Raw genomic sequence first — 24,117 nt, 5'->3', positions numbered from 1 at the left:
TGAAGACTGGGGATTAAGGAGAATACTGCATCATGCTGCAGGGGCTTCAGAACAGGAAGTATTAAGCCATGGGTTTCAAAACACATCAGAGAGCCATCATCTGAATTTCAGTACAAAATGTGTGCTTCATTTGTACATCGTCAGAAAATAAGTAGGTGCCAAGGCAAGGGCAGAGACTTGAGATAAATATTTGAATATTATAATTTATAATTATAACATACAATTACATAATATTTAAATGTATTTATACTTATATTCAACATGTTTTTTATTTATCTTGAGTGTTACATATGTGTCAAACTAAAATGCCACTTCCGATGCAAAATTGTCATTTTAATCACCTGTTTCTTCAGAATTCAATGTTAAATGGATACAACTTATGATCCTCAGCACTGGAACAAAACGACATATTTCAGTTACACTAAAATATGAAGACGAATTATTTAAAGAATTCTAAATTCTTATTAAGGAACATGAAATTAACACCATACCGCAGTGACAATACTTACAAGGTACAAACCCTAACGTTTCTATCGAGCGCATCAATAGAGGCCATCTCTTGCGGGCTCAATTTGAAGTTGAAGATGTCGATGTTTTCTTTAAGACGTTCCTTGTTTGAAGACTTTGGGATTGGTACCGTGCCATGTTGGATCTTTAACATAGTTTTAGCAATACCAACAACAATATAAAATGTCACAAAATATAATTATGCCTTAAACTGGCTGTTGATTGATTTCAGTTTCTCTGTCTTTGCAGAGAAAATAGTTTCGAGTTATATAATATATTGTAAATTATGAACAGTCTGAAAACAAATCGTCAGGTTCATTTTAAAGTCTTCTAGGTACAACATCGTGCAGACTACTGCGTATATGAAAATTACAACAGAACATGCAGAGATATGAACACAAAGGGAAGCATAAATACTCACCAGATATCTTAGAATGATCTGAGCAGCAGTCTTTTCATGTTCCTTAGCAATTTCTTGCAGTTTAGGGTCTTTAAGAGGCGCGGGTGTGTCCGCCATGGCGATGCTGTTGGGACTTCCAAGGGGACTGTAGGCTGTTACCACAATTCCCCGCTCCTTACAGAAAGCGATCAACTTGCTCTGGTTCAGGTACGGATGGCACTCAATCTGCAAATACGAAACTTGGTTGTGATACTGCGATGCGGAAGGCAAGTAGGGAAACCACCGCATTACAGTTTCCTAGGAAAATCACATCTACTTTACTATGGCGGGTCGAATTAATCACGGGCCCGAGTTCCGGCACTCCTTAAATGGGGCAAGGGTTCTAAAAGTCTCCGGACCCGCTACGAAGGCAGGAGGAGACTATCGTGGTTACAGAATGTTCGCCAATGGACCGGGATCCAAAGTGCGGCTGTTCCATCAAGCAGAGGATCGTGAAAAGTTTAGCGATGTGATCGCCAACCTTCGCTAGCGGAGAAGGCACTCGAAGAAGAAGAAGTTATTAAAAATAGATAAATTCTCTGTCGATGTGTTACCTGGTTGACGACAGGTTTAATAGTGGCAACGTCCAGAACCCGCTGTATCTGTTCGCTGTTGAAGTTGGACAGACCAACACTCTTCGTAAGACCCAGCTTCACACACTCCTCCATCACTTTCCAGGTGTCCAAATAGTCCACATCGCTGGGTATGAATTTGTCGTTTTCGTCTTTTGGCATCAGACTTCCTCCTTCCTACAAGCAAAGCAGATAACATGTTTTCCGTTTATATGTACCTCCACTTCACATTTTCTTCATTTATATTTCGATTTTTATGTTGGTTCATAAGGACACAGAAATCTCTTATCGATTCCAGACTTCAGTTTAGAAACAAATAGGACTTCATTCATTCGGGAATTACGCCTTTTTCATTGCTTTCAAACGTGAGTAGATTTATAATGTTAGGGGCATTCACATAACTAGTACAGCAATGTTCGAAATTCACTAGCTCCATGAAGCAGAGTCGTTCTTGAGAAACAAATATTCATCACACTCCTTGATAAATCATAAATGTAGACATATCACGACACAATTCAGGACAGTTTTAAGTGATGAGGTTAAAAACTGAGCACCAGATTTTGTAACACATTAGCAAAACTAACTTGTATTTTCGAAAGAACACACATATTTAGCTACTAGCCTAAATATTTAACCTTAATGTGCACGACAGACCTGTATATGGTGCATCGTGGTATTTATTTCTGTTAATGTATATTCGACTCCCTGTTGAAATTCTACAAGCACGAAGGTACCTTGATTCTGTAGTTGAAAGTCTTTATTAATTTCTATCTCCATCGATCGAACATTAATGTGAGCGTTGAGTGATATTTTACCTGAAATGCGAAGGGCCAGTGGACGAGGTACAAGTCCAAATACTCGAGACCCAGGTCTGATAGCGTCTTTTTTATACCTTGCATTACCAGTTCGGGCTTATGATAAGTGTTCCAGAGCTAGAAGGAAAGTGTAAGTTAGAACATCCATTCCTAACTTTACATGTTTTTTGTGCGAATTCTACTTTATTTTATAAAATTATTTTAAAATTTGTAGCAACAGATCAAATATGTAATGCTGAGCAGTAGATCAATTGGAATCGTAATGTATCAGCATAAATCCAAGCCAGATTTCTCTACCATTTTTCCCCCGTTTTTGGGGGCTACCATTGCCCCAATATCCATATCCACTTATTCTGTATAATTATCTTCCACCTCACAGTTGAAGAACTGCTGACTGATTGGAAGTGAAGTAATTACAAAGGAAACGCATTTACCTTACTAGTGACGAATATGTCATCTCTCATTATGACGCCTTCCGCGATCTTGGCCTTAATTGCTGCTCCAACCTCCTTTTCGTTTTCATATACCAATGCTCCGTCAATATGGCGGTACCCGATGTCGATAGCATGTTTGACTACTTCCTCTACCTCGCCTTCTTTACCAGCCTGTCAAATATCAATACGAATCAGTGAGATACATGCAACAAGCTTCACGGACTATATATTCTGCGACTCTTAAATAGGCTAATCACTAACTGCACCTCTTGACCATCAGGATACAATTTTCAAACACTTTCAGCATTATATAAATATTTTATTCCTTCTACTACTACGTTTAATGTTATAAGTTTTACAAGGATTGCTAGGCAGTTAAAATATGCACATATTTGTTTCTGTTTAATCCACAGGATACAAAACTAATCAGGTAGTAAATAATAATAATAATTTTGGAAAGATGCAGTTCGGAGATGAATACAGTTCCCACGTGCGTTCTTTGCAACTTTGCATTTTGACTGCTTCTAGTTTTGTATAGTCCCGTATGTCATGCACGCTGAGACAAGAGTCCGGATGAAGTTACTTAAAAAGTAAAAGTCTTATAGCGGTTTCTGTTATAACAACCGTCTCAATGCTTACTTATTCTTTATTTGTTTTCACTTAGTATTAATACTTTATCTTATATATGTCATCTATGTAGTGTATCATAGTTATTGACTGCTGTAATTGGCCTTGTTTGGCTGTTGTCATGCACACTAATAAATTAATTGAATTATCAATAATAGTATTATTATTAATAATAAATTTCAGAATAACTCATTAAATAGAGATTTTTGTGTGTGAAATGAATGGCTGTGACTACTTACATTGTACGTCCCGAGTCCGATGATGGGGAAATCGAGATTGTCGTTAAGTTTCACTGTTAGTATCATTTTGATGCACAGAGCACGACAGTCTACTGCTCTAATAAATTTCAGACAAATGATGTTGACAAAAGTGATGTCAATGATCAGTTAAAGAAGAGACCGCTCTTTACAACAATCTTGCTCCTCCGACGTATCAGTTTCAACTGGGGGCTGCAGTCATAGACTGCCAGGGGAAACAAGTTCGCTGACAAGATTTGGCCTGCCTTACTGTGCTCCCAAGGTCTCGTGTATTACACTCACTGTCCCACATAAATGCTTGTCAGTTATTCTTTTTTGTCTCTTAGCTAGTCAATAAATTTTTCGCTGTTCATAAAAGATTCATTACCGAATTTACAAAAGCCTGCCACTGCCCCTTATCCTGAGCGACACGAATCCAAGTTGTCATATACGTTTCTTTAAAAGCCATTTGAATATCAAGCTCGCAATTGTACCTGAATCTCCGAAGTGGCTCTTCCCTTCAACTTTCCTTCTTATATCGTTTGAATTTCTCATATTTCCCACGTCAAACCAAATTCAAAATATTCGTGCTGGCCCATTCTGCCTTGTGGTATTCTCCATACACTACAAGCAGGAAGAAACTAATGGGAATTGTAGGGTCCCCACACTAAGATTCATTTCACATTCTTCGCAAATTATCAATTATGTTAATAACAGTTTTGTACGTTACAGTTTATTATCGATGTCTGTTCGTTGTTTATAAAAGTAATGTAATGAATCGCCTCTGAATCCAGCAATAGAGGATTCTTACCGAGTCCAGTTTTAGAAGAATTCAAAACGACTGAATTTGCTGTAAGACTTGTAACAGAATGTGTAACAGAAAACACTTTCACGATTTTCCACGTGTGTTCACTGTAGATAAATTAACGTGCTGTTGGCCTTTTTGGTGTTTGTGCAGCAGCTAAAATGTTAATAGAAAATTATACGTGTCATCTAAAATTTACGCCGGACGATCGTCACTTTGCTTGTACAGTCAGCCGACACTTTCCGTTATGATTATAATCTGTTTTATGCTCTAAGACGGTGCTTTCTTGTTTAATGTTAAGAAAGTATGCAAATAGGAGGGGTTTTTACATTCATCGAACATCACATTGTCAATCTGAAAGACAAAAATACGAAGGGAATTGGAAAAAATAAGGTCTGTATTTGAATACTTTAGTTGAATGATTGGTAACACTGCTGAGACCTCGTCATACTGTAGACAAGTTTCTGTGCACTTTACTGCAAATAAATTACATTCGAAGACAGAAATCTTCATACTCACCACTGTGAAAACCTCATATCTTACAAATTACATTCATTTTAGTAAGTTATAACTTTATTTGTGATTTTTCGCTACGTTTAAAAATAATCTTTTTCAGCATTAAAAGCTCACAGCTTGTTTTCATTCCAGACGATATTTTTAATGAGGTCATGATGATGATGATGATGATGCTGTCATCCTTATGTCGGTCAGTACTCGATGTCGAAAGGGTAATTCTTGTCTCCCTTTCCACTAAGAGAAACAAAAATATAACAAATTAGGTGTGTGATTGAAATTGATTTTTGCACATGAAACTAACTTATTAACAGGAATATCAAATATTAGGTCAAGTTATTCTAAATTATATTAACTCATGAAGCAGGATTCTTTCTGAGAAGCCCATGCTCGTTCTAAAAGAACTCTTCTACGTACTCATTCGATGGCTGCGTGAATAGGCCTTCAGAGATTATCTGGACGTGGTAGGGAGAGACAAATACCGATCCTACTGAGCTTAATTATCTTAGGGAGATGTTAATAAGTTTATAACAACCTACGACCTGCGGGGCAAATCAAGAACGGCTGATCAGATTTTGTTGATATCTTATATTGGGGAGTTTAAGTAACCCAAACTTTGAAGTCAACTTACGATAACAAGGTAGCATTTCAAATTCATTGTTATTACGATATGCCATTTAAATCAAGTAATTTGAAGAACTTGCAGAGATATTAAGATTATAACACTGATTTTAAGAAAGTTTTGCTACTTTATACTAAGATTGATTCTACATTTTATATTAAAATAGATTATGATCATTAATAAGAAGGGCTTGAAAGTTTTACATATGACCCGCTTTCTCAAAGTTTTCATATATAAAATTTTATCATACTGTAAGCTACTTGATACTTACTCAGTGAAGCCACAGATTCTGACGTTTCTGTCCAATGCGTCTATTGCAGCAACATCTGCAGGACTCAACTCGAAATCAAAGATGTCGAAGTTTTCCTTAAGCCGGTTCTTGTTTGAAGATTTTGGAATTGGTACAGTGCCATGCTGAATCTGTATTGTTCCAGAAAACATAAGTTGGAAAATGCCATCTTATATATATATATATTCAGAGTCATTTACGTAGTTATTCCTGTAGTTTAATTGTAAAACTGAAGGTGTGTACTCACCAGATACCTTAGAATAATTTGGGCCGCGCTTTTCTTGTATTTCTTAGCAATTTCTTGCAGTTTAGGGTCTTTAAGAGGCGCGGGTGTGTCCGCCTTGGCGATGCTGTTGGGACTTCCAAGGGGACTGTAGGCTGTTACCACAATTCCCCGCTCCTTACAGAAAGCGATCAACTTGCTCTGGTTCAGGTACGGGTGGCACTCAATCTGTTACAGACAGAATAAAATATTTTGAGAGTGATTTGTCAGTTAGGATTGATTTCAAATGAAATATCATACCGAACAAAGTATGTTCAGAAGTAGCCCGATTCTCGTTCCTGGATTTCAGTACTTAATTACGCTGTTATACTGCATAGAGAATGTATTTGCCACTGTTATGAAAGAAAATATGTAATTTTGGAGACTGAAGAGAAATTCCACAAATTCGACCCGGAACAAAATATATTGAAACAAATTTCTCTTACTGAGGCTTCTAAAAATATGTACAACCTAAATGACTGTTAGAATGCTAACTTTGCGTCCATTTTCGTTTTCCTTAAAATAAGCATATATGGTTTGTTTCGTCAAATTTGAGGGATGAAAATATTACAACCCTTTCAAAATAGGGCGTGACTTTATACACTCTGGAATGGATGGCCCAAAATAACATGGAGATGTAAACACACAATTTCAAATGTAAGAGGAAAACCAAGGGGACCTTGCAAAAATAATTTTTATGTCGATAGTCTGACAGTTGTTAGTTAAGTTGGTTTCTTTTGTGAGTACAGGAACACTATTTTCACAAAAATAATATTTTACCTGGTTAACAGCAGGCTTAATGGTTGCCACATCCAGAACACGCTTTATTTGTTGTGTGTTGAAGTTGGAGATGCCGATACTCTTTGTAAGGCCCAGTTTTACGCATTCTTCCATCCCTTTCCACGTTTCCACATAGTCGTCATTAGCTAGGAGAAGTTTGCCGTTTGAATCTTTCGGCCATAGTTCTGCTGAGTCCTACGAACATTTTGGGAAACCAATGAACCATTCAGCCATAAAAATGGGACGAACATATCTCTTACTCTTGTGAGCTTTGTGCAGAAATAAGTAGGATTTTCAACTGTATTTCAAAATGAAGTCTCAGATTTAAAAAAATCTACGGAAGAAGACGTTTTGCTAAGGAGCTATCTTAAAATGCTCTAGTCCAGAAGTTCCCGAGGTGTGGTACTTGAGCTTTATTCATGTGACCAGGAGAACTGCGATTACAAAAAAAATTACAAAAGAAAATTAACAAAAATCCATAGACAAATAATACAGAATTGCTAAGATACTTATGGAATATAAACGAAAAGCAATACCAACTTCTTTATTCTAATTTTTTTTATTATTTGTAGTAGGCCAAAAATTCGGGGGGGGGGGGATTGTACACCATCACTTCCTAGGCCTTCTTATTGATTAAATTATTTTTATATAATGTTCTGCAATCCACACTTGTCAATTAAGTAAAGAATTATCACTGCGTGACACACGTATGCTTCTTAGACAAACGATCAATCATTGCTCTCTGTGCATGTTATAATGTATCGCAATCAGTTTATTTTTTATTTAGTGTTCTGTCTGACGACAGGTCCATATCAACAGGATCCTTCCATCCTTTTCTCGGACTGGGACCTGTTCATATACGTTCTTGGCAGATGATCCAGAAGTGGTTTGCCATTGCCTTCTTCTGTGTGTGAATGGAGTAATTGTTGGGATGCCACGGAGAAACCGGGGAAGCCCCCGGAGGAAAACTCCGCGTTGCCTAGACCACGGCTTTGCCCAACACAAGTTATAAATTCGGGCACGATTATAAGTTACATGAGTAAAAAGTAGTACAAGGTTGATTATATTGAGTTTGCTTACAAGTTGTGTTTCACTGTTACCTTGAAGGCAAGTGGCCAGTGGATAAGGTACAGGTCCAAATATTCCAGGCCGAGGTCTGAGAGAGTCTTCTTGCAAGCGTCTACTACCAGTTCACGCTTGTGTTTTGTGTTCCACAACTGAAATGAATCAAAGTAAATTTATTTATGACAACAAACTCAGGTTTTCATAGGCTTGTGTGTACTCAATTAATTCCAATGAACTTTAGCTACCGCCTTTCAAATCTTATTTGATCTGAGTCCTTCTTGATAAGCTAAAGACGCACAGTTTATCAAGAAATTTCCAGAATTTTATGGAACCCTAAGGTTCATCACCATGTTCACAATCCCGCCACTAGGAATAAAATCAGTTAAATCGAGTCAATAGTTCTGTCTTTGAAGAAGCCATTATTCTCATCAACTAGGTCTCCCAGTTGGTTTTTACTTTCAGAGTTTCCGGCCTAAGCGGCGTAAAAATTTTTGTCTTCTCCATACGTGCTGCATGTTTCACCCGTCTTACCCTCCTTTATCTTATAACTCATAATATGTGTTGAAGAGTAGGTCTACACATTACAAAGCTCCTTATTATGTAATTTTCTTGTCTCTTAGGACACAGGACCAATAGTGCGGTGTTAAATGACTTCATGGATGGAGTCATTCTTGAGTAACTTATAGTCGCTCAGCTAGTCAATAGGTACCAACTTCTTACGGTCCCGAAGGTCCATTAGCGTGTGCACAAGAGTCCGCTACTGAACCAAACCACATTGTCGGTTTTAAGGTGCATGTGCCAATTTACGTATCAAATGAACGTCCCCATTTCTAGGATGTCACCGTACGCTACCTTGCTTGTAAGGAAGATGTCTTCCCTCTTGACGACTCCTTCTGCGATCTTAGCCTTGATACCAGCTCCAACTTCCTTCTCATTTTGGTACACAGCAGCAGTGTCAAAGTGGCGGTATCCAATGTCTATTGCATCTTTTACCAGTTGTTCTCCCTCGTCTGATTTAGCCTGTTAAGTAAGCAAAGACAGTTCATAATCGTAAAGGAAATACATGGAGGCTGTTTCATGTGAAGATCTAAGTAGACGATGCGCAACGAGGGAACTAAATGTTAATTACAGTATGACGGAACAAATAGATTGAATGGCTAACAGTCCTTCGAATTCGTGAGATGTTAGGTTCAAATCTCGGCAAAAAATAATAAAATTCTGACACAATTTTTTCGTGATTTTCCTCAATTCATCCAGCCAAATGCCGGAGCGGTATCCCAGGCGAAGCCACGGCCGCATCCTACTTTTTCTTTTCTCCAAGAGAACAAACCGTGTTTCTGTACCAAAATTAGTTGATTTTTTTGAAAGTTATTGCTAGACTAAAGGCATAGATTTACTGGGCGGGCAAAATACCAACAGAATTAGCATTAAAGTAAGATAATTATGGAAGTTCAATATTGGATTGGAATTGGTTCTGAAATCCGTAGACTTGTGAGTGTATATTAATTTGCACGTTTAACAGAGTGCAAAAATAGCCATCATACATTCGCATTTTGTGCCAGATTAATTTTTCAAGGCTGTTCTGATATATTTCATCTGGGGACGTACCGGTACCATTTCCTGATTTAAGGAAAAACCTCCCTCATTGATACAGGTTTGTTAAATAATCGATTATTTGCCCAGTAACATACACACGATCATAACATTAGAATTAGCATTAAATTTTTCATAAATAATATCTCTGATACGATTACTATTCTTGCTGGTATTACTTCTATATCCAATGAATATTAAAAGGCAACATCAACGAATAATATTCATCTTTAGGTCTTTATTGAATTTTAAGAATCGGTTTCGTGCTATCTACTCGTTACTAATTTCCTGATTCTCTCATAGACTCTCGTGTTTTACACACTGCTCTTACGTAATGCTTTCCAAGGCCAGAAGTTGGCTTCACGGATCGTTTCCTTGTTGATTTTCAGTGGATACGCCTACCAAATCAACAGTCGACTTTATTATAGGACTGAAACAAGACCGCAGATAGTTGTCACTTACGGCAACAAATTGCCACGTCTTGAAAATTGACAATTTGTGTTGTAGTGGTATCTCTTTGTACCACCTAGTTTAACATTTAACAGCTCCACATTTTGATTCTAAGAGTGCACAGTGATTATTTCCTTGAGCAGCATTATCAAATTGATCTTCTTTAAACAGGGAACGATTTTGAAACAAGGAAGTTCACTACGCAATTTAAACTGAGTGACAAATGAAAATAATTATAGTCGGAACACATCCTGTGCAGATTTCGTGAATTTTAGTTGTGCAAGTGATATTGGTATGCATTGCAAATATAGAAGTGCTCAAGTCAAAATACGAAGTTCTTAACGATAAATAGTGTTTGTGATATTAAACTTACAAACAGTGTTCCCACACCAGGAACTGGGAAATCTCGGTTGTCGTTCAGCTTTACTGTCGTCATCCTTGGAGCTTGTGAACAGACCAGCTGAGCGCTAACTACACTGTTCCTATGATCCGCTATGAATGGCAGAGACTGGTCGCCGGGTCTTTTATAGGCTATGCTACGCGGTAGATAATATGTCACGTGAAAATTTGCGCCTGTTGTTCCGCGATTGCAAATGTATCGAATGAAACAGTTCCATTGTGTAGATTTGTGTTGAAAAGTATGTGAGTCGTTCAGATAGTTAAAATACTCCTCTCTTATGGTACCCAAAAGTTTGTGACAGTATTGGCAAAGTCTTCATTTCCACAATGCATTTACCTTTGTTCAATTTTAATGTTATATTTACATCTACGCCCATGCCTCCCAAGTTCTTATCATTTTAGGAGTTCCGACTGAAATTTCGTATGTATTTTCCATCTCTATAATGCATGCTACACGCCCCGCACATTTCATTGTCCTTGATTTTATAACTCTTCGCATATTTGTTGAAGAATACAAATTATCAGACCGACCGACCGACCGACCGACCGACTAGCTTTTATTACACTTATTTTAACAAACACATAATTTGTATTGGACAAATGTGTTTGGGTATGTCAGATCATCAATGTCCTTTGTTAATGAATATATCTGTCATAACTGTGGTATATTTATGTGAAATATTAACAATGCCATTGTATTGTTTTTACACACGTTAAAATGTTCAGTTAAAATAACGAAATTAAAATGCATACCTGGATATTATAGGCATCAGTAGAAGAGAATAAGTATTACATTATTTAGGTGTCACCACGTTTCCCTGTTTATTCTGATACATTCCCCGATTAAATATTCTCTGTTGACAAAGGCTTTGAAATCGAGTCTGCTCGACGCCAGAAAGCTTTCGTCAAAAATTCATTCGTCGAACCTTGAACTCGCCCACTCTCCCTCGTACCATGACATCGTCGGACAGATCAATAAAACATTCCGAGTTAACAGTTTCGACTTCCGAGGCCAATACGAAGTACGACTTACTCAGCATAAATTCTTATTCAACTTAAATGAATTATACTCTCTGATATGTTATCGATTCTGAATTAATTCCAAAAAATTTAATCTCTTGTACCAGGGATCGGCAGCCCATGGGCACCTTGGAGCTCTCGAAAGGGTTTATGGATGCCAGCGAGAATTTGAAAATTTTTATAGTAACTGATAGATTAGTCACTGATGTTTACAGAGCACGTGGTGATCTAGGCTCTAATTTTCTGTCATGTGACAAGTAAAGTTCTAAATATTTAGATTGTGATCAGACGTCACATTAATTGGTACGTTCGGATGTAAATAATGGTGAAACTTTTTAAGACAATTACTTATTATCATTCCTTAGGCAGGACATTTATGTGAGATGGAGTGTGATAAAAAAGTGCTCGGAAACTGTCTTGGTGTCAGAACACAAGGCAATGATCTGTCTGTAATCCAATTATTTCCGTTCGCATTTTTCAGCAGATAAATACCGTGTCCACTATAAATTTAATCTTCTGCTAGTTGCCCGTCACCTAACAGTGGTTGGGGACCCATGTCTTAGACATTTGGTCAGAATTTGGGGAATTGGCCCATCATAAGGTTCTTTCTTTCGGGCAACAGATGAAAACGATACTCATCCACATCACGTTACGAGCTTGTCTTGCTCAACAATTGCATTAACCTCACCGATTTCCATAAAAACCACTCGCGTAATAAGCTAACAAACCCCCTTAATTGTGGACAATTAGATGTGTTATCCAAGCTACTGCGAGTGTCTTGCTGTCTGGGTAATTTTCTCTCGAGTTTTAACGTCATGCGCATAGACAGCAGATAGGATTTATGTGCAAATGTACTGCACCTTTTTTCAAGCATCTAGTACAGCGTGATGTTTCTAGTTCTTAGGAGATTCGTATCTTTTTTGACAGCAGTCAATATGTTTAATCACTTTCGTCTACATAATGTGGATGACTAATCTAAAGAGAAGGACATTAAAGTAAACAACAGAAACTAAAGATAAGATATTTCAGAATACTTGCCAAGCAAGATAACAGCTAGAACGAACTTCGTTGTGCAATGTTATGTAACGGAAGAATAGTCTGGAACAGTAAAGTGCAGTGTCATGCCAGTTTTGTCTGTTGAATCAGCAGATTTTGTGTTGCCTCTGAATGAGTTACATCGCTATGCGAAAACATCCTGCACTTTACCGGTGTTAATTGGCGACAGTGATAAGGTGGTTAATCAAAACGCTGGTTGAACCTGAACCTGAACCTGAACTTGAGTTACATCCTTCGGTTGGAGAAGCAATAAATCAGTAAAATGTATTAACGGGCAGCGCAGAGTGAAAAATAATCACTAGTATTTACAATGCACTACAATCGTTTATCAATTACAGATACACCACGCAACACCACTCTTTTTTGTTTACTGATTAGTTTTTAGAAAACAAGAAATTAAAATATAAGCAAATTTCCCTAACCACAAAGCCGCAAAATTATGTAAAATGATGACTGTCTAAAAGATATATATATATATATATATATATATATATATATATATATATATATATATGTGTGTGTGTGTGTATTAATCAGTACACTTAAGGCTAGAGTAACAAGGCAACAAAGTAAAAAATTTACAAGAGTCTGAAGGATTTTATTCAAAAACAATCATATCAACCAGGAAATTTCCCACTCATTTCCTTCAAGGCCACGTAAAGTTGTCATAGAAGGACAAACGAATATCGACAATACACATTGAAATTTTCCTTGTAATATATGTCCCTTTAAAATAACCGATTAGAAACAAATCCTCCAAGGTTGCGTAAGAAAAGAAGACAAGTAAACCAAGGTCAGTATTACGGTTTGATTAGTCTGAAGGTGGTTTTAGGCTTTTACTTGATGACGGAAATAGAGCAAATTACGAAACGTTGTGTTTTATCCCTCCTTCCCCAAAGAAAAGGGACGAAGGAAAAGTTCCAAGAATATGTGTCAGTTTAATAATATGGTCTAGTTAAGTTAATAAAGCATCAAACTGTATTAGGTTTATTCCATTGATGTGATGACGCTGGTTTCTTCTTCAGAATTCAATGTTGAAGGGATAGTCCTTGTGATTAGATGCCCTAGAAGGGGGGAAATAAAAATAATAAATAGTTACACAAAACGAACGTATGTCATTAAGTAACAAATCTGAATTTGTGTTGCTTGGATACTGTAAATTGTATTATCAGAATGTGAAAATATTCATAGCATTGGTTTCCAAGATCGCTTATTCCACATACTTCATTGGCCTTGATGTTAAATTATTGCTTTGATGATACTATCGTAGTTGAACAATTCAAATGTACTTCTTCTATACAGCATTAAACGTGGGAACGTCGGTAATTCTAGTCTCATAGGATGTCTCTCTGAAATTATTTGGACGCCTCTAACTATAAGGACTCTGTTCTACGGAGTTAGTTATAGCTGTTATAACTTACTTATCGAACAGAAAAATCCGGAAGTTCTTGTTGACGGAGTCGATATAAGCCACTTCCTCTGGCGTCAGCTTAAAGCCAAATATATTGAAATTTTCTTCTAAACGCTGCTTGTTGGAAGACTTTGGTATAGGAACAACGCCGTGTTGGATCTGAAGAAAATAAGCTTTCTGGTAACTGAAGCAGTCGTCTCCCACTTCACGGTTCGACAGTGTAAATATCACATTTATTCAGATTTTGTGTTCAATATTTTGACCAATTTGTGAACTTAAAAGCTTTTTTTTATAAACTTAATTGTTAATTTAATGATGAAATCTGATTAATATACGCAAACAGTTAGACAGAATCTGTTAATCTTACTATTGAACCATATGTAGCGTTATCTTTCAACACATACGTTACTGTGCTATGGAGATTTTCGTGTGTAGTTTGATTTCAATGGAAGTTTCGCACGTGGTTATAGGCGTAAGTGTAAATTGGGCATAATATAATTACAATTTAATACAGTTTAAAACGTTTACGGCTTAACCTTTAGCGATGACTACTCTCATAATTTGCCCACATCAGTGTATTTATGTATTTCGTATGATTCTCAGAATAAACTGATTAATTCCCAAACAACATTAACAAACTCATCTTTGAAATGAAGATGCCTTGAGATATCTTGGATTTCATGTCGAAGTCTTAAATGCTGTTTAGATGAACTGAGTGTTTCCGAGGTTTCAATATAAATTATATTCTAATAATTTAATGTTTTAGAAACCAGTATATTACTTCAGAGTGTTTAAAAAACTTTTTGTAGAATAATTAATAAAAAAATCTTCAGAACAATTTTTAAATTTTTAAATTGTCTAGCTCATACTTCTTGAAATTAAAGTTAACATTATTCCATCAAATGCAGAAACTACGTTTTTACTCTGCTTTGTAGTCTTTGAAACTTACCATATATCGGAGAATTGTCTGAGCAACAGTTTTACCATGTTTCTTGGCGACCTCTGCGATCCTGGGATCTTTCAGAGGCGCAGGAGTGTCAGGTTTCGCCAAGATTCCGGGACTTCCTAGAGGACTGTAGGCAGTTAACAAAATTCCTCTCTCTTTGCAGAAGTCTAGTAGCTTGGACTGATTTAGATACGGGTGACATTCTACCTGCAACACAAACACAGTTTCACGTTTGTGATGAAGACTGGAGGGCCAAGGTTTGGATGCTGTACGGGTAATAGGAATTATGTTAACGAGAATAACTTTGTTCCTTGTTAAACTCATCGAGTGAGGTAACTGGGTTAGTTTTTCTTTAGCAGTTCTAACACTTATTGCATTATGAGGGATTTAAAACTGACGTTTCCATAAGTTTAGGCACCTTATACGCTTTTACACACAGGTTCTTGTGCAGCGCAGTTGCACAGATTTCATGAAACTACTATCTTAGGGATGTCTAGTAAGAATTAGTTACAATAACAGCAAATGGATTACTGAACCAACGAACAAAGCAGCATAGCATTATTATAAGTTGGTTATACATGGAAAATATAGCATCTCTCATATCGAGCGTAAACCTGAAAATTGTTGTCCATAGATATTCACTGTTCCATCCCAAGAAATAACTTAGGTAAAGTTAAATTATGGGCCTTTGTTTCTAATACGCGATACTTGACTTAATTAAATAATAAATAAGTCAAATAGTGTTGCAAGTAACAGATTTTGATGAGTATGATGTAGTTTATTCTCAAAATGTAACTTAAGCAATTTAAATTGATAAAATTAGAAACATTACAAAGCCCCAGCTTATTAGCCTAAATGGCAGTCTAAAAATTTGGTTGAGTGCAAAAATATAAAACTCCTCACATTTCTTTTCCCATATATACATATTCAATAATTACATTTCCATTAAAAGTTTATCTACTTCTTTCGGTCTGATACCTGGTTGACAACAGGTTTGATAGTAGCGACGTCTAACACACGCTGAATCTGCTGACTGTTGAAGTTAGATAAGCCGATGCTCTTAGCAAGACCCAGCTTCACGCACTCTTCCATCGCCTTCCACGTGTCCACATAGTCCACATCGTTGGGTATGAGCTTGCCTTCTTCATCCACGGGGTCGAAGATATCTCCTTCCTTCACTGCGAAAGGCCAGTGAATGAGATAAAGATCCACGTAGTCCAGTCCAAGATCTGAGAGTGATTTCTTACACGTTGACACCACTAGGTCGGGACGATGGAAGTTGTTCCACAGCTGGAAAGAAAATAATCCATGAAGCAGAAAACACTTTCATTAGCTAATAATCTTTTTGCTGGTCAAGGTATTCATGGCCTTTTATGAAATCAGTATCAAAATATGGACTTCTGTACAGAGCCAGATTTATCCAATCCGAATCTTCATGCTGTTCCTTCAAGATCCATTTTAATATTATCCTCACATCTACGCGTAGTTATCACCTATGGTGTGCCCCATCAGGTTTTCCGAATAAATAATTAGTGTATTTCTTATTGCTCCAGTGCGTGCTTCGTATTCTGCCAATCTAATTCCACTCAACTTTCGGGTTCACAAATGAACGAACTTTGTTATTTGAATTTATTCCTTCAAATGGTATTTATTTTAGAACGGTTGTGGAAGACAGATATGCTGGGTTTGTCAGAATTTCAGGCATCAATTGTACGCGCGTTATGTAATAAAATTCATAATTAGTTAAGATATTTCAAAGTACTGGTTTGAGTGTACCTTGCTGGTAACAAATAGATCTTCTCTCTTGATTAAACCCTCGTTAATCTTATCCCTGATCGCTGATCCAACTTCTGCCTCGTTTTCATAATACATGGCTCCATCAATGTGACGGAAACCGACATCAATTGCGTCCTTCAGCACAGCCACCACTTCCCCTGGTTTTCCTGCCTGCAGATACACAATATTCACAGTCAGCATTATGCTCATGAATCGTAGCGAATTCCTAGAATGAAAGGCTTTTTCCATAAACCCCATTCTGTGTCCATGCGACTTTTGTATGAACGTTCCGGGAATTACTGGGTCCATCCGTTTTATTTATTTTTATGTGGAAACTGTATACCGTCTGTAACCCCGGACAGGTGCGGCAACTTCTCCGGCGTACGAGTAAGAGATAGTCTAAACACAGTGTTGCAGGCGTTTTGCAACCCTTTCTGAAGTTCCCTACTAACACTGTCCACACAACTGCAAGCTAGAGCAGCGTCTGTCAGATTTGTAACTTGTCTTTTCTATTTCTGAGTGTACGTTCTCTTGTCACATACTGACCTGAAATGTGCCGACACCTATTACTGGAAAGTCACGTCCATTGTTGAATCTGACTGTAGGTACCACCATTATGGAGTACAGATACTGTGAACAACCCAGAGCTTTGTGTAATAATCAACTTGCAGAAGAGAACAAAATACTCGTACTAAACCTTCCGTGGACCTACTATCGTTATGGCCTGAGAGGTATTAGAGTAAAAACAAGATATCAGTTAAATATTTTAAGTGTTAGCGGTGCATTATGGTCTTATTATTGCACTTATCTTTTGGGATATTTCAAGATTAAATGTAATCTTAACACAGACGGTTAGACATTCACCTCAGCGTCTGAACTTTGAAATATTCCAGCATGTTCTGTGGCAGTTACAGAATGTGGAATTGTGTATGGAGAGAGTTTTATATGAAATTCGTTTTTACACTGAGTTTTCATGGTGATCATGTGAATCTGCGTATTTCAAAACGAGCTCTTAATTTTAAGTGGTATATTTATTACTCCAGCCATATCGGATAATCTGTATGCGTCCATTTTATCTCACATTAAACGTAATGTAACATCTATAGCGATCATTGCATTTCAGTTTGTGTATCAGACTTCTCATGCAGCTGTTATCAAAGTGTTCGTTAGGTAATGTGTGTTTATTCTAAATTGTTCGACATTTTAAACCTATTTTAGCATTGCCACTTTTAAACACTTTTGCTGTAATTCTTATTTTCTACCCGTTCTATGTGAAGGAAGCCAATTTATACTTTTGATCTTTACTGTACTGATTATTCATCGAGATGTTTGTATTCCTTTAAGAAATGGTTAATTTGGCATACATGTGCATTTGTGTATGAATATTAAATTCTGTTGTTATATAATGTGTTACAATATTTAAAAAAGGAGATATGCTTGCAAAGCTGTAGGAATGATAATACTGTCTGCGTTGGACACAAACCTTCTTCAGATCTTCTCTCTCTCTCTTCAGTTAGGTAAGAAATATCCCACTTTTAATGAAATGGAAGGTTTAATTTTGTGTTTATAAGACCCACCATTGATCTTTGTCCCGTGACAAATTAATCCGGGCCACATCCTCAAATCCTGTTCTTAGGATAAATTTTACTCCCGGCCTCTCTCTCGTGTGCCGCTCGGGCTTCCAAATGGTCGCCTTCATGTTTTCCAACTTAAGTGTTTTAAGGCTATGTATTTCTCGTCTTTCACAATCATGCTGCGTGCAACAAAACTCTCATTATCCCCCACTGATTCACTGAATTTTATGTGAGTGGGGACACGTGTCATCCGTTTATCTGAATTGCCATAAAAAAAAAACAAGCCGAGGTTGTTCATCAGTTCGGTACTCACGATTGTTGAATAGCAATGCACTTAATTCTTGGAAACATTTGAATGACTAATTGCTCAGACACTATTACCATATATATATTTTCATTCTTTGTGTACAAAAAACTAAATTCATTTCTGTACTGGTCTGTGCGTACACGTTCCGTCGTTGATGAAGATAGTTTATTTTAAAGAGTAACTGATGGCTTACATTTGTGCTTTGTGTATTAAAACGCGACTCTGTATGTTGATATATATATATATATATATATATATATATATATATATATATCGAGGTTTGGTAACAGCAGTATTTCTTCATCTGCATTAGTTATTTCAAGAAGCTGTTCCCAATACGTAATATAAAATTAACTTATATGAAACATTTAAAATTACACACACTATCTTAGAATGGCGTCTGTTTTCAACAGTAGGCATACTGAAATCAGTATGTTTAGAACGAAGATGTATTTATTGCATTTTAAAGCAAGTACGCATGTCTTGTACAGCAGTGACGTCAGAACACTGGAACATCGAACCATTGCCATTGTTTCTCCAGCGTGTCATTCAATTCATACTTCTCACACCTCGACTTTAGTATTCTGTAAAGAAAAATACAGGTTCATAGTAGTTATGAAGTAGGAACATTTAATTATTTACTTATAGAAATGAAATATTTAATTTCAGTACTTTTGACAGAACATGCGAGTGTATTTCATAAAATATATTTAATATGTAATTTCATTATCTGAATAAACTGGAAGTGAACGACATACACAAATGTAAGTATGCATGTATTCCAAACGCGTTATTACCTCATTAATATTTATTACGTTTTCTTTACATAGACAACTGGTAATTATAATATTTAAATTATGAATAAATATTATGTGTATACCGCATCACATTAAAATTCAACATCACAAAATTATAACTTACCTGAATTATGAAATTAAATCACTGCTTACTTTTGTTCGAATAATGCGTTTGCCACATCTCTACCATAGTGGTAATTATACATTTCAGTTTAATTGTACGCTGTAACTAAGTTTTCTCCAACAATAGGAAGAAAAACAAATTATCGTCAGTAGCCTTAAATGAATATACGTAAGTTTTATGATTAGCTTTAAATAGCTGAAGACAGTATTAGGTGAATAGTACAAATTATTAAGCTCCTTATTACGTAATTCTCATCGCACTTCTGTTACTTCCTGTTATTTATATTCAAATACGTATTTTCCTGGTCACTTTGTTCTCAAAGAGTTTCAACTTGTATTATTCCCTTGCGGTGGGAGACCAGTTTTCGTATTCTGTGCTGAATGGCAGCAAAACGTTTCCTAATTGTAGAAGTATTTGTAATTTGCAATGAATATAATTTAGATGTCGAAATGGGTCACTTGTATGTCCAACTTTGTGGCAAGAAGATATAATTTTAATATTTTACTATAATTCTTAGTACTAGAACTTCACCACATTGACTGAATGGCTGACTCACGGGTTGTATTTCTTGCACCGCACGATGGGATAATCTTTCTTGTAACACTGTGTGCCAAGCACGTCGAAGTACGTTATACCAACTTCTTTAGACCCGAAGTCGTCGTTCTTTTTCAGACAGTAATAAAATTCATCATCACATTTACAGTGTAGCCTGAAACAAAACATTATAATAAGAACAACAATAATATTCCTTTAGCTTGTGTGGAACTTCAAAATATGCCAGGAACTGATCGTTACTGATTTAGTTAAGAATCTCACTTTGTGTAGAAAGAGTTATTAGTGAGATTATGCTTGGAATGCCCCGCCTCTATGCTATCTGGACAACTGTCGTGCTCTCTGCAACATTTGTCCGTTTCCTGGGATGATCCAAGGTCCGTAAAGTTGGCAGCAATGTTCCCAGACCCACACCATTTCGTCCCTGTAAACAAATAAATATGTTTTAATTTTAATAGAACTGAATAGGGCTTGCCAGAGACGAGGCTACATAGACACACACATATGTAGCAAAATATTTTCTTAATAAGAAATACAAGAGAATTTTTTTAAAGAAAATAAATAGAACACATGAAGCGATGAACGAAATACCAAAAACTGTTCAGTTACCATAAAAGCTTTAATTTAATACACGTCTATAGTGCTCTTTTATAAGTTATTATAATGTATTATTACCATCAGTAATTAAGTGCTGTAATAAATTATATTAAAGAAAAATATGAGCATTTATTCCTTTATAATTGTTGATGCCAATGAGACAGAACGAATAACAAATTAGTGATTCTGATTAATTATTATGACATTAAAAAGTAACAAATAAATTAAGATGTAATGTTCTACAAGGCTAAACATAATCATTACGAACCTCTGAAATTTGTCACCCATAATTTAGATACCCAGTAACCGTTCACAAAGTGTACACAAAATACATAATAAGAATTAAATGCCCAAATATAAATAAATATTGAATTCAACAGACCAACTGATAGATACTTATGATTGAAAGAACAAATACAAAAATAACAGCGCTTAATAAAATAAATTAATTTTAGGGTGGTATTTAATTAAACACAGAAACAAAGGAATCTAGACTTACAACATTTTAAACTGTATGAGACTAACTAACTCCACGGGGAGAATTCTTTTTAAAAAGTTATAGAACCAAGATAAATGGGAGAATAATCCACCGATATTAAATTACGTACCTGGAAAAATTAGACTAAATCTTAGGTCGTTCTTCAATCCTCCCTTACTCGAAATAGTCCAGCCTTCAATTTCCTGTGGCCAGAGTTTTGATATGATTAGGAAAAACAACATCAGAAGACACTGGTCACACCACTTCATTGTACCTGAAAACTGACATATACGAATATGCAAATTGAATGTCAAAAAGAGATTTAACGAAAAAATACCTGAAGAACCTAATGGAGCGTCTTAAGTAGCTTAAAATTATTCTGTATGCCCGCTCAAAGGACCCTATATATCTTCCTCGTCTATCTTCTACGAATTAGGTCTTGTGGCTTGTTTCAATTCGAAATTAGACTTAAATTATGAATACTTTTAGAAATTTGGACGGAGGTGGGTCCATCGCAAGACCTGTACATACTAAAGACAGCACAACACAGAAGACATTGGTGAAAATGAGATTCGAACCCACGTTCCCACTTTTTCAGCGGAATTGATCTATGCGTTTTAGGCTGAACCGCCGCTGCAATGGACTCTAATTATGTGTTTCCGTTTTTGAGCACAACAATCTTTTACACGTTAATTTATTTAAATTTTCAACTCTAGTATAATATGTTAATGACATGAAACAAAACGCTTATCATATTTCACACCCTTCCTGATATTTTATTCAATTCATTGAAACGAAAATTCTGTTTATAGAGTAGCTTTATGTCAATAACTTTTCACCAACAGTCTGATTCTAGTGAAACCCACAACAAAAACGATGACATAGGTTACCTGAAACACTTACCTGGGTGTTTCTACAAAAAGAAAGAATGTAGGTGCTCTGCGTGAATGTTACGTCAGCACGCCCGGTACAGTATCAGATAATACTGCAGCCTATTGCTGGACTTTATACAAACATCTAAATACACTATTTAAGAGTTATTTCAGTAAATTTCGAGCGGATAAATAAGCATTTGTACCTAAATTGTAGTTGTTAACGACATTGCAGTTTATGCACATTTTCATTCTACGTGGTTTCGCAGTCATTTCACTGAAATATTTAGACCACTAATGCACAAGATCGAAATTCTACATTCTTTTCCCATCATAATTTAAGTTCGGTTCCCGGAAGGGATTGTATGGCCCACCTAGCCTTCTATCCAATCGATCCTGAAACCTCCCTTGTGGTGCACAAGACGAGCGGAAGTTGGTGACCACCTTCGTCCATCCAGTACCATGGTTAAGAGTGTTAGGAGCGTTGTCACTATGCCTTTAGAGTTCGGTGCTTAAGAGCATTGGTAAATTTACCTTTTACTTTTACTATGACTGTTTCAGCAGAGCCAGTGTAATTTATAGGCCTATAGATGCAGAAGCTGTCGTAATCAAACTCGTGATTCTGTTTCGCTTATAATATGTAACTCCTCAGTGAAACTGAAATGTTTTTAAACGTAGTATTAGAATAGTTGTGCCTTTGCATCCGCTGCTCAAACAAACGCATCACAGCGACGTTCAAGAGTGCTGTGTCAAGATACTGGCCCTGCGTGCGCCTATATATGACAACATTAAGTGGCAGAATATGGATCTAGACTAAAAGAAAGTGTTATCAAGAATCCCGCGGTTTTATATGTAAGCGACGTTGTATTGTTCGGAGATACGTTGTTTAGCCGGTGGGCAAGGTAATCAGTATGGTCATATCTAAATTAGTGACGTGTATTTCAAAGGGCCCTCTCTTTCGTATTCATCCTGTATTCAGTTGCCGTCATGGGTAGTAGCCGATGTTTTTACTGTTGGTAATATAATTCGATTAGAATGTAGTCTGAGGTTGTGTTTAATGACTAATCGACTAAACAACTAACTCATTACTGCCGAACCGTTCTTTGAAAAAGAATAGTGGCTCAGATAACAAGAAATGTTCTTTCTTTTTATACAACTCGAAGGTTTATTACCATGTTCGAAAGAGTCCGCCACTAGACACGACCCTGAGCCGAAAGAAACCAGTTAACATTCACACCCTATTTATTTAATAACCATGTCACCATTATTTTGCCATCTAGGCCTATGCCTACATGTCCAAGCGGTCTTTTCTCTACGTGTTTTTGGATTCGAATTTGGTATCTCGTCTCCACAATGCGAAGCTGGAATCGTAGCCACTAAACTACGGCGTTTAGAACTCTTTGATTCAATGAAACGTCGAAAATGGCTGGCTTCTTCGTATTCGCCACCGTGAGAACCTCAAATTCTGCCTAATGAAATGTCAACTCTGTGACCTTTCCAGGTGTCTGTCTGATGACCAGCGGGGATTTTACCCTGAAATAAAGGCGGCCAGAACTTCAAACCTAAACGTTTTTTCTTAAATACCTTAATGTGTCAACAACCCTTACCTTTAAGCCATGATTTTAATGACATGGTTCAGACATAAACTTATTTTATAGAACCGTATAACGCGTCATTCTATTATGTAAACTCTCGTGTGGAAGATGTCACCAGTTTCTCTGTTTTGTCGATAGTTCGTCTCACATTTTGAATTTTTAGCCTCACATGCGTCATTATTCAGAATACAGTTAGTAAACTATTAAATTATGCAACGCGTAATTTAGAACGTAGGTTTCGTGAACAATATGTTGATAACAAAATACGTGAAATGATTTCAGGAACACGTGTGTGGTTATCAGTTGTTGTATATTTTCACACGAGGTAAGGGGTTGTGTCACTCACTACGAGCGAAGCTATTATCGTAATTTTGTTTTTAAAGTTTAAATATATGCAGATCACCTATTTTATACAACTTCTGATATCAGGCAAAGTGATATGTAAATAAAGCTTGTGGAGTAGTTGTTGAAAGTTGGTTTGATTTTTAATTTTAAAAGCTAGTTTTAATTACATGTGTAATCTGTTTTTATTTTCAGCAACTTATGTTTTGCCTATTGAGTGTAAATCCTATTTTCGTAATCGCTCGGTTGACATTTTAAATAG

The 24,117-nt window shown here is 36.5% G+C and overlaps 4 protein-coding genes across 4 annotated transcripts; all 4 read right to left on the bottom strand.

The window, feature by feature from the left end:
• Positions 1-177: 177 nt before the first annotated feature.
• On the bottom strand, positions 178-4,728 carry LOC110828519 (aldo-keto reductase 1B). The gene is made up of 7 exons (XM_022061303.2): positions 3,634-4,728; positions 2,768-2,938; positions 2,334-2,450; positions 1,501-1,695; positions 929-1,132; positions 510-652; positions 178-392 (listed from the first exon to the last, which is right to left on the bottom strand). The coding sequence occupies exons 1-7, from the start codon at positions 3,697-3,699 to the stop codon at positions 350-352; spliced, it is 939 nt and encodes a 312-aa protein (XP_021916995.1). The 5' UTR covers positions 3,700-4,728; the 3' UTR covers positions 178-349.
• Positions 4,729-4,883: 155 nt separating this feature from the next.
• On the bottom strand, positions 4,884-10,683 carry LOC147872453 (aldo-keto reductase 1B-like). The gene is made up of 7 exons (XM_022061302.2): positions 10,383-10,683; positions 8,819-8,986; positions 8,002-8,118; positions 6,902-7,096; positions 6,107-6,310; positions 5,842-5,990; positions 4,884-5,185 (listed from the first exon to the last, which is right to left on the bottom strand). The coding sequence occupies exons 1-7, from the start codon at positions 10,443-10,445 to the stop codon at positions 5,143-5,145; spliced, it is 939 nt and encodes a 312-aa protein (XP_021916994.2). The 5' UTR covers positions 10,446-10,683; the 3' UTR covers positions 4,884-5,142.
• A 2,378-nt stretch (positions 10,684-13,061) lies between these two features.
• Positions 13,062-17,390, bottom strand: LOC110828520 (aldo-keto reductase 1B). Its single transcript, XM_022061306.2, has 6 exons — positions 17,164-17,390; positions 16,618-16,788; positions 15,820-16,131; positions 14,845-15,048; positions 13,906-14,054; positions 13,062-13,548 (listed from the first exon to the last, which is right to left on the bottom strand). The coding sequence occupies exons 1-6, from the start codon at positions 17,230-17,232 to the stop codon at positions 13,506-13,508; spliced, it is 948 nt and encodes a 315-aa protein (XP_021916998.1). The 5' UTR covers positions 17,233-17,390; the 3' UTR covers positions 13,062-13,505.
• Positions 17,391-18,757: 1,367 nt separating this feature from the next.
• Positions 18,758-24,000, bottom strand: LOC110828522 (phospholipase A2-like). Its single transcript, XM_022061309.2, has 5 exons — positions 22,453-24,000; positions 21,177-21,327; positions 20,236-20,395; positions 19,976-20,128; positions 18,758-19,082 (listed from the first exon to the last, which is right to left on the bottom strand). The coding sequence occupies exons 2-5, from the start codon at positions 21,313-21,315 to the stop codon at positions 18,998-19,000; spliced, it is 537 nt and encodes a 178-aa protein (XP_021917001.1). The 5' UTR covers positions 21,316-21,327; positions 22,453-24,000; the 3' UTR covers positions 18,758-18,997.
• Positions 24,001-24,117: the final 117 nt, after the last annotated feature.

This window comes from Zootermopsis nevadensis, unplaced genomic scaffold (assembly GCF_977971745.1).
Source record: "Zootermopsis nevadensis isolate Lab colony 2312 unplaced genomic scaffold, Znev_1.0 Znev_ptg000027l, whole genome shotgun sequence".
In the NCBI taxonomy this organism is placed as follows: domain Eukaryota; kingdom Metazoa; phylum Arthropoda; class Insecta; order Blattodea; family Termopsidae; genus Zootermopsis; species Zootermopsis nevadensis.
This window is presented reverse-complemented; position numbering and strand designations above follow the sequence as displayed.